This window comes from Oncorhynchus clarkii, chromosome 24 (genome assembly GCF_045791955.1).
Source record: "Oncorhynchus clarkii lewisi isolate Uvic-CL-2024 chromosome 24, UVic_Ocla_1.0, whole genome shotgun sequence".
NCBI classification, from domain to species: domain Eukaryota; kingdom Metazoa; phylum Chordata; class Actinopteri; order Salmoniformes; family Salmonidae; genus Oncorhynchus; species Oncorhynchus clarkii.
Window position 1 is genome coordinate 4,500,979 of NC_092170.1, and position 9,865 is coordinate 4,510,843.

The following is a 9,865-nucleotide window of genomic DNA, read 5'->3' on the forward strand; positions in this document are numbered from 1 at the left end:
CCCTTCCCATCCCTGTCTCTGTGCAGCGTGCCTGTTGCAGTCCGAGCTGGTGAACTATGAGCGTGTGAAGGAGTACTGCCTGAAGGTGCTGGGTCACCAGAGGGACCACTTCAAGGCCATGTACCGCGCTGGCATCGCCTGCTACCACCTGGGCGACTACGACTGTGCCCTGCGCTACCTGCGTGACGCTAAGCACCGCGAGCCCTCAGGTAGGCTGAGACAGTACTGCCGGTCGGTGTTTTTCAAAGTGTGTCAATAACGACAGAATCTGGTGTACTCATGTCATCTTATCAGGACATGTCGCCTAATGCCAGCTGCAACACTAACAATAATCTCCCCCTATCTTTATTTCTCGCTCTCTCTCTCTCGCTCTCCTTCTCCCTTTCTCGCTCCCCTTCTCCCTTTCTCGCTCCCCTCTCTCTCTCTCTCTCTCTCACTCCCTTTCTCCCTTTTCTCGCTCCCTTCTCTCTCTCGCTCCCCTTCTCCCTTTCTCGCTCCCCTCTCTCTCTCTGCTCTTCCTCTCTGTGACACAGACACAAACGTGCTGCGGTACATCCAGTTGACGGAGATGAAGATGAGTCGGGAGGGCCAGCGGGAGCGAGAGAGCGGCAAAGAGGCCCTGGGTTAACCTTTGACCTTTTGGCCCCTGTCACTATGGCCTACTCTATGAGCCATCCTACATCTCCTCTCTGACCTCCTCTCCTCCTTTATCGAGCCCAGTCTCATTGATGACTAGCCCCAGTGATGCGCTGCAACCATGTAAAAGAACAGGGCAGAAAAAGCCCTGTCTCTCCCCCTCTCTTCTCCTCCTTGTCTTCCCTTCTTCCCCCAGGTGCTGTTGTTCTGTACCCAAGATGCCGACTGCCAAGCCAACAAAGAAAAAACTAAGAAAAGGGAAATTCTGTACTAATTCTCATACAAAACAGTCATGGTTGTCTGAATGGAGAAAAAAAAAGTGTTAAAAAATATATATGAACAAAGAACGTTGCGTCATTTAGTAGAAGTGTAATTAAAAAATAATAAAAAATCAAGTATAATTTCAAATGTTCTTTTTTTAGTTGTGAGGACTGAGGAGAGGTCCAGGGTTGTGAAAGGTACCAGGGGAGGGCAATGGAAGGAGTTTGGGAAGAGGGAGAGGTACACCCTGACCCCGCCCTATTACAATGGGGGTCTGAAAGCCACTGACCCAGACTGTCCCTGAGAGAGACTGCCCCCCCCCCCAGCCTCAGCCCGGCTAGAGTACAGATCAGGCTAGCTAGCACGCTACGTCTCTGTCTTTTTCATTATGGAATTGTCTTCAGACAAGCCTGCCTTTGCGCTCATATTCAATCTTTTTTTCAGCTTTTAGTGTCTCATCTTGAGTTTCTGGACTGTTTTGAATTCAAGGGCTAATTCAAGTGTTTGTAATTTGTCCTTTGTTCATTTTTTTTTTTTTTTTGCTGTTGATATTACATTGTACTTACTACTATCAGTTGTTCTAAAGCGAAATGTGTGACCTTTCTCTTTCTAAACAAAACAAACAAACTCCCCCAACAGGCTCGCTGTTCTGTTGTTAACTGGTGTGCTTTTGTGAACTGGTGTCTTGAATCTGTTGTCAAATCCCCCATGGAATGTGTGTTGTCAGACTGTTACCCCCCCCCCCCCCCCCCACCACTTTCTAGCTAATGATGTCACTATGGAAAATAGCCAGTGGGATTGAGGTTCCAACAAGCACCCATGGCTGCACAGAGTTCTCTTCTGCTTTCTACTCCGAATATCTACTTCCAGGCCCTTTATCGCTGATGCTGAATCCTCCCAGACATCAGTGACATCACGAGACACTCTTGGCCAGTGTTAGTGCAGGGAATCCGATCACAGATACTGTATCCTTCTGAAGTGTCTCAACCATCAACAGGAGTGCGCCATTTGAGATTCCCATTTGATCGTGTATATTTTGATAGATATCAGTGTTGCAAAAAAAACTAACAAACATTTAAAAATGCGCTGCCTCTGTAAGGCAGATTACACAACACTAGTGATAATAGACCAAGACGAGTGAGGATTGTGGTTGGGGCAAGGCCAGCTAATGACATATTACACACACAGACCCATCGTGCCACTGCACTCTTTATCAAGACAAATCCCATTGAGGTTGATAAAGCCTATAGGGCTGCTGGGATTTCTAGAAATACTTAGAAGTACCTGCCCTGTTCGAAGGAGAGGTTTGAGTTGACCAATGTTAAAGCATCAGCTTAATCTCTCCATCTAATACCATGGAACCCAGTTTCCTTCACCCTATGTGCAAGCCAAGCCCTTGCATGGTAATGTGTGGCTCAAGTGGAAGCCATTTTTGAATCCAGATGCCAGGGATCATGTCTGGTTTGTTGCTTTCTTTAACATTGCATGTTGTGCCCCCTTTCCCATTCATCCCACGTGGAATTGGTTAATGGAGTAGTCAGCAGTTTAGCCTGGAAAGGGTATCTTGTATCTTGTATAGGTTGATTTTACTAGACTATATGGCCCCATACAGAAAGGAATTAGGGCCGGCAGCAGTCATCTGCCTTGGCCAACGTGAGCCATGAGAAGAATAATTCCCCCCCAAAAAAACATCAGAGGAGTGGATAATGCAATATAAAAACGATAGCAGTTCTCCTCATTTGCCTGTGACCTAATATGAGGGAGATCGGGACCAAAGTGTGTCAATGCGACTCTGGAGAGGCAGCGGCACGATGCCTGGAGCAAACGTGCATGAGCCAGAGGCTCCAACTGGGCCAGCAGCACCACTAACGCAGCACGAATGCCATGTCGCTCTGAATCTGTAGAGATGGGATTATGTTAGAGCAGCATGGTGGAGAGGTTGAGTGGAGGTGAACACCTTGGTGGCAGGGTAACAGCAGCGTGGTGGAGAGGTTGAGGGGAGGTGAACACCTTGGTGGCAGAGTAACAGCAGCGTGGTGTAGAGGTTGAGGGGAGGTGAACACCTTGGTGGCAGAGTAACAGCAGCGTGGTGTAGAGGTTGAGGGGAGGTGAACACCTTGGTGGCAGGGTAACAGCAGCGTGGTGGAGAGGTTGAGGGGAGGTGAACACCTTGGTGGCAGAGTAACAGCAGCGTGGTGTAGAGGTTGAGGGGAGGTGAACACCTTGGTGGCAGGGTAACAGCAGCGTGGTGGAGAGGTTGAGGGGAGGTGAACACCTTGGTGGCAGAGTAACAGCAGCGTGGTGGAGAGGTTGAGGGGAGGTGAACACCTTGGTGGCAGAGTAACAGCAGCGTGGTGGAGAGGTTGAGGGGAGGTGAACACCTTGGTGGCAGAGTAACAGCAGCGTGGTGGAGAGGTTGAGGGGAGGTGAACACCTTGGTGGCAGAGTAACAGCAGCGTGGTGTAGAGGTTGAGGGGAGGTGAACACCTTGGTGGCAGGGTAACAGCAGCGTGGTGGAGAGGTTGAGGGGAGGTGAACACCTTGGTGGCAGAGTAACAGCAGCGTGGTGGAGAGGTTGAGGGGAGGTGAACACCTTGGTGGCAGAGTAACAGCAGCGTGGTGGAGAGGTTGAGGGGAGGTGAACACCTTGGTGGCAGAGTAACAGCAGCGTGGTGGAGAGGTTGAGGGGAGGTGAACACCTTGGTGGCAGGGTAACAGCAGCGTGGTGGAGAGGTTGAGGGGAGGTGAACACCTTGGTGGCAGGGTAACAGCAGCGTGGTGGAGAGGTTGAGGGGAGGTGAACACCTTGGTGGCAGAGTAACAGCAGCGTGGTGGAGAGGTTGAGGGGAGGTGAACACCTTGGTGGCAGAGTAACAGCAGCGTGGTGGAGAGGTTGAGGGGAGGTGAACACCTTGGTGGCAGAGTAACAGCAGCGTGGTGGAGAGGTTGAGGGGAGGTGAACACCTTGGTGGCAGAGTAACAGCAGCGTGGTGTAGAGGTTGAGGGGAGGTGAACACCTTGGTGGCAGGGTAACAGCAGCGTGGTGGAGAGGTTGAGGGGAGGTGAACACCTTGGTGGCAGAGTAACAGCAGCGTGGTGGAGAGGTTGAGGGGAGGTGAACACCTTGGTGGCAGAGTAACAGCAGCGTGGTGGAGAGGTTGAGGGGAGGTGAACACCTTGGTGGCAGAGTAACAGCAGCGTGGTGGAGAGGTTGAGGGGAGGTGAACACCTTGGTGGCAGAGTAACAGCAGCGTGGTGGAGAGGTTGAGGGGAGGTGAACACCTTGGTGGCAGAGTAACAGCAGCGTGGTGGAGAGGTTGAGGGGAGGTGAACACCTTGGTGGCAGAGTAACAGCAGCGTGGTGGAGAGGTTGAGGGGAGGTGAACACCTTGGTGGCAGAGTAACAGCAGCGTGGTGGAGAGGTTGAGGGGAGGTGAACACCTTGGTGGCAGAGTAACAGCAGCGTGGTGGAGAGGTTGAGGGGAGGTGAACACCTTGGTGGCAGGGTAACAGCAGCGTGGTGGAGAGGTTGAGGGGAGGTGAACACCTTGGTGGCAGGGTAACAGCAGCATGGTGTGGAACCACCAAGAACTCTCTTTCTCTCTCTCTCTCTCTCTCTCTCTCTCTCTCTCTCTGATTATCATTCTCTCCACCTCTTGCCCCCCGTCTCTCTCTCGCTCTCTCTTCTATCTCAGTTCAATTCATCTCTTCTATCTCAGTTCAATTCCTCTCTTCTATCTCAGTTCCATTCCTCTCTTCTATCGCAGTTCAATTCATCTCTTCTATCTCAGTTCAATTCAATTTGAATTGCTTTATTGGCCCAATGTAACAATGTCCACATTGCCAAAGCCTATTTTGGAAATGGACATGCTTAAAAACATTAACATAATACGATTTTTTTTAATAATAATCGGGATTGTCAATGAAACAGAACAATCAGTAACAACAGTAAGGGTGGGGGGGGGGTATACCAAACATTAAGAACACCAACCAGCCCCACCGAGTGGTGCAGCGGCTCTGGACGCACGGCTCTGGATCTTTGCCTCTCCCGAGTCCGTATGTGAGTTGCAGCGATGGGACAAGACTGTAACTACCAATTGGATTTTATGGAATCGTGGAGAAAAAGTGGTAAAATAAAATAAATTGAGTTCCAACTATATATACAAAATATGTCGACACCCCTTTAAATTAGTCAATTCAGCTATTTAAGTCACACCTGTTGCTGACAAGTGTATAAAATCAAGCACACAGCCGTGCAATCTCCATAGACAAACATTGGCAGTAGAATGGCCTTACTGAAGAGCTCAGTGACTTTCAATGTGGCACTGCCAGATGATGCCACCTTTCCAACAAGTCAGTTTTATGCCCTGCTAGAGCTTCCCCAGTCAACTGTAAGTGCTGTTATTGTGAAGTGGAAACGTCTAGGTTGTAACAACAGCTCAGGCATGAAGTGGTAGGCAACACAAGCTCACAGAACTAAAATGCAGAATGCTGAAGCACTTAACTCGTAAAAATTGTCTGGTTGCAAGACTCACTACGGAGTTCCAAACTCCCTCTGGAATCAACTTCAGCACAAGAACTGTTCGTCTGGAGCTTCATGAAATGGGTTTCCATGGCCGAGCAGCCTAAGATCACCATGCGCAATTCCAAGCTTTGGCTGGAGTGGTGTAAAGCTCGCCGCCATTGGACTCTGGAGCAGTGGAAATGTGCTCTCTGGTGTGATGAATCACTCTTCACCATCTGGAATCTGGGTTGGGCAGATGCCAGGAGAACGCTACCTGCCCCAATGCATAGTGGAAACTGTAAAGTTTGGTGGAGGAGGAATAATAGTATGGGGCTGTTTTTATGGTTTGAGCTAGGCCCCTTAGTTCCAGTGAAGGTAAATCTTAACGCTACAGCACACAATAACATTCTAGATGATTCTGTGCGTCCAACTTTGTGGCAACAATTTGGGAAGGTCCTTTACTGTTTCAGCATGAAAATGCCCCATGCACAAAGCGAGGTCCATACAGAAATGATTTGTTGAGATCGGTGTGGAAGAACTTGACTGGTCTGCACAGAGCCCTGACCTCAACCCCATCAAACACCTTTGGGATGAATTGGAACGACGACTGCGAGTCAGACTTAATCGCTCAACATCAGTGCGTGCCTCCCTAATGTTCTTGTGGCTAAATGGAAGCAAGTCCCCACAGTAACTTTCCAACATCTCGTAGAAAGCCTTCCCAGAAGAGTGGAGGCTGTTATAGCGGCAAAGGGGAAGCCAACTCCATATTAATGCCCATGATTATGGAATGAGATGTTCGACGAGCAGGTGTCCACATACGTTTTGTCATGTAGTGTACCTCTCGGTCTCTTACTCTCTCAACCTCACCACTGTCGCTCCAAAACAGAACAGGAAAGCAGTAGTGTTGTATTAGTCCCTATGGCTGGCTAAACTGGCCCTCCTCACGCATGGTCCTCTTGGGAATAGGTTTTCTCCCCGTGGTTCCTATCTCCAATGCATCCGTCCACCATCCTGTCGTTGTCCCAATGTGCTTTCTCGCTCCATGTCTATTTTTTTTTTTAAATCTCTTTCCTTTGATGTAATTTGAGGTACACGTTTGTCAAATATCAAAGTCGTTTTTGTGGTTATGAAACAATTGTGGGGGGAAATACAAAACTGAAAAGGGGAAGAAAAAAATGGCTGTTTAAAAGCTTTACTTTATTGAGTTGTTTCATCAACTGGTGAGAAAGCAAGTGAAGGGTAAACAGTTTGGTATAAAGGCGCCGCAGGCTCTCTGTCACTGTGTCTGTGTAGATGTTTCAGTACGATTTGTTGTCGCCTGTTTTGGGAAGGTCCATACACCCACTCCGGGAGTCTGTCAAACCCCCTCAAAGTGACAGTGGATCTCGTTGAAGAAAGTGGGCGTTGGAGAACCGAACCGGTAGAGTTTTTTTATGAGCTACAGCAACGAAGAACTCATCCTTTCTCTCTTTTTTTTCTTTCTCATTTGCTTGCACCAGAGAGTAGTCGGACTTGAAGATGAGTACATCATGGTTAGAAGTACATTTTTCCCATTGGACCATGTGAGGAAACGTCCGATCAATATTCCAACTCCTAACATTGGAGGACGTGATAACTGGTTACATTGAACTGCTAGACCGGGAATGCACTATTGATTGGTAAATGGGGACTATAAATAAAGTTTAAAAGGATAAATAATTGTGCCGCGTGATTGTCTTCGGGGGTTGTCTGAGTGCATGGTGCTACCTCACTGTGGGAGGTACTTAACGACACACAGCCAGACACACACACACACACACTTCTCTCTGCCCACCCCTCTCCCTCCCTCTTCTCTTCTCCCTCCAAAGGCAATAATCTGTCTATTACTACTGACTGCCCTGCTTAATGGCTCCCTGAGCTCCAGAGGGGGGGGGGGGGGGGGGGGGGGGGGGGGGGTGGAGGAGGAGGGAAGGAGAGAGAGAGGCTGAGAAACGCGTTGGAGGAAAGATGGAGGGGGGAGGAAAGAGGGATGGTGCGAAGAGATATCCCACTGGGCACACACTGGTTGAAGCAACGTTGGAATAGACGTTGAATGGACGTCTGTGCCCAGTGGGATAGACCTGCTGAGAGGTGCCAGGGGAAAGATGGAGGGAGAAAAGAGGAGGAGAGACATGCTGAGATATGCACAGCGAGAAAAGAGCAAGACATGGAGGAAGTAAGAAAGCACAAAGGAGGCAAAAAGACGACAGGAGAACAGGAATAGGAACAAACATAGACGCAATGGGTGTGTGAGTGCGAACGTGCATGTGTGCGTTGTGTCACTGGGTTTCAGACGGGGGAACAGAGAAGCACTGTGATGCAGCGACCTCAGCACTGGTGAAACCCGGAGGTGAATTGAGGATGTACATGATACCTTTATAAGCAGCGACCTCAGCACTGGTGAAACCCGGAGGTGAATTGAGGATGTACATGATACCTTTATAAGCAGCGACCTCAGCACTGGTGAAACCCGGAGGTGAATTGAGGATGTACATGAGACCTTTCTAAACAAATCCTTATTGAGTCAAAATTTCCTCCATCGCCCCTTTTCCTTTTTTCTTTGCTGTGGCTTTTAATAGCATTGCCATCGATGTGAAGAGCGGTTGCTAGGCAACTGGCTGGCGTCTGGAACGGTGTGTGATCGGCGCCTCTCGCACTGTCAGACAGACAGAGCAGTGAAATAGCCCAGGACTGTGAGTGTGTGTGTGTGCGTGAGTTGACTGACATTCCGCCTTGCATCAAAAACCTCTCATTTTCTTTTTCAGTTTCGATGAATATATTCATGAGTTCCATGTTTTTATTAACTCATGTCACAGATTAGCTGAACGAACAGCTGATGACGCTCTTTCACACTCCACACTGCTTGTTGCCACGAGCCCCGTTTATACCTGGCGCTAACACGCCATGTTCTAATCTTATCACATTTTGATTGTCGCCACGTTTTTAGACGGGTGTAGACAATTAAAATACTTATTGTGGTCTGATTGGGAACCAGTCTTTTCGGACCACCCCCCTGAGGTAGTCAGAGATGCGTTGTGTCTGGATATCTTACAAGTGTAGACGGACCGTGCTTCTACGTCTGTGTTTGGGGTTTTAGGCTGGGTTTCTGTGTAGCACTTTGTGACATCGGCTGATGTGAAAAGGGCTTTATAAATCGATTTGGACAGTGAAACTATTTAAATCATCAGTATCCATCCCTCTAAAACCATTGACTTATGGCATCAGTATTTAAAATAAATAAACGAATAGGTGTTATTTTGAAACAATATATGTTAAATGATTTGCCTACAGGGAAATCTGGTGACAATGCAGACACAGTGGACAGGTAAGGAGACACATTTTAATGCCATGAGTAGCTGCAATGGCTAATATGTGGGCCCAATCAGAATGTTGACAATATCAGGACAAATGACGCCCGTTAGCACCAGGTATAAACTGGGCTGTGAATGCATCTCTATTAGCCTGTTCGATTAAGTCAGGTGTCTGAGACGTAAAGTAAATATATCAGGTATGTTTCCTCGTCAACACGATGCTGGAGTCACACATTAGACAACATTCCTACAGGTCACCTTCACAATTCCGTCACAAAGGCAAGAAAAATCCTGCAGAGATCCCGTGGGACTTTTTAGTCAGGGTGGTCTCATGCTCAAGGGGGCACCATCTCGTAATACTCATAACAACAAGACAGATGATAATGTCGGAGGATACAACGCCACAGAAGAAAACCTGAAAGATACCTGTGAACAACTAAATGATTATCAAAAAGCACAACCTGTACCATACTTGTCCTTGTGTAAGTGTATTTGGCAAAGGAAATGACAATAGTGACATATCGTGATGAGCTTTGATGACATCTAGAGGAGGTTCACTGTTATTGCAGCCAGGCCTTTGTCCTGGTCACAGAGATCCAGTATAATGTGTGGTACTTGAAAATAAGTGCTGTAAATGTTCAGCTATTACAAACCCTAGAGCTTGTGGTAGAATAGAATGTATGTAAAAATGTAAAGAGAGTTAACCTTATGAATATAACTCCACACAGAGAGAGAGAGGGAGAGAGAGAGAGAGAGAGAGAGATAGAGAGGGAGAGAGAGTGAGTGAGAGAGAGAGAGACAGAGAGAGAGAGGGGGGAGAGAGAGAGAGAGGGGGGGGGGGGAGAGAGACAGAGAGGGAGGGGAGAGAGACAGAGAGAGAGGGGGGAGAGAGAGAGAGAGACAGAGAGGGGGGAGAGAGAGAGAGAGAGACAGGGGGGGAGAGAGACAGAGAGAGGGGGGGAGAGAGACATAGAGGGGGGAGAGAGAGAGACAGAGAAACAGAGAGAGAGGGGGGGAGACAGAGAGAGAGAGGGGGAGAGAGACAGAGAGAGAGAGGGGGAGAGAGACAGAGAGAGAGAGGGGGAGAGAGACAGAGAGAGGGGGGGAGAGAGACAGAGAGAGGGGGGAGAGAGAC

The 9,865-nt window shown here is 48.5% G+C and overlaps 1 protein-coding gene across 1 annotated transcript in view; it reads left to right on the plus strand.

Moving 5' to 3' along the window:
• LOC139383114 (tetratricopeptide repeat protein 9B-like) overlaps window positions 1-1,535 on the plus strand; it is a 34,029-nt gene extending 32,494 nt beyond the window's left edge. Inside the window, exons 2-3 of the mRNA XM_071127431.1 lie at window positions 27-209; window positions 534-1,535. Coding sequence (XP_070983532.1) covers window positions 27-209; window positions 534-628 — 278 coding nt within the window. The 3' untranslated portion in view covers window positions 629-1,535. The remainder of the gene's footprint in view (window positions 1-26; window positions 210-533) is intronic.
• Window positions 1,536-9,865: the final 8,330 nt, after the last annotated feature.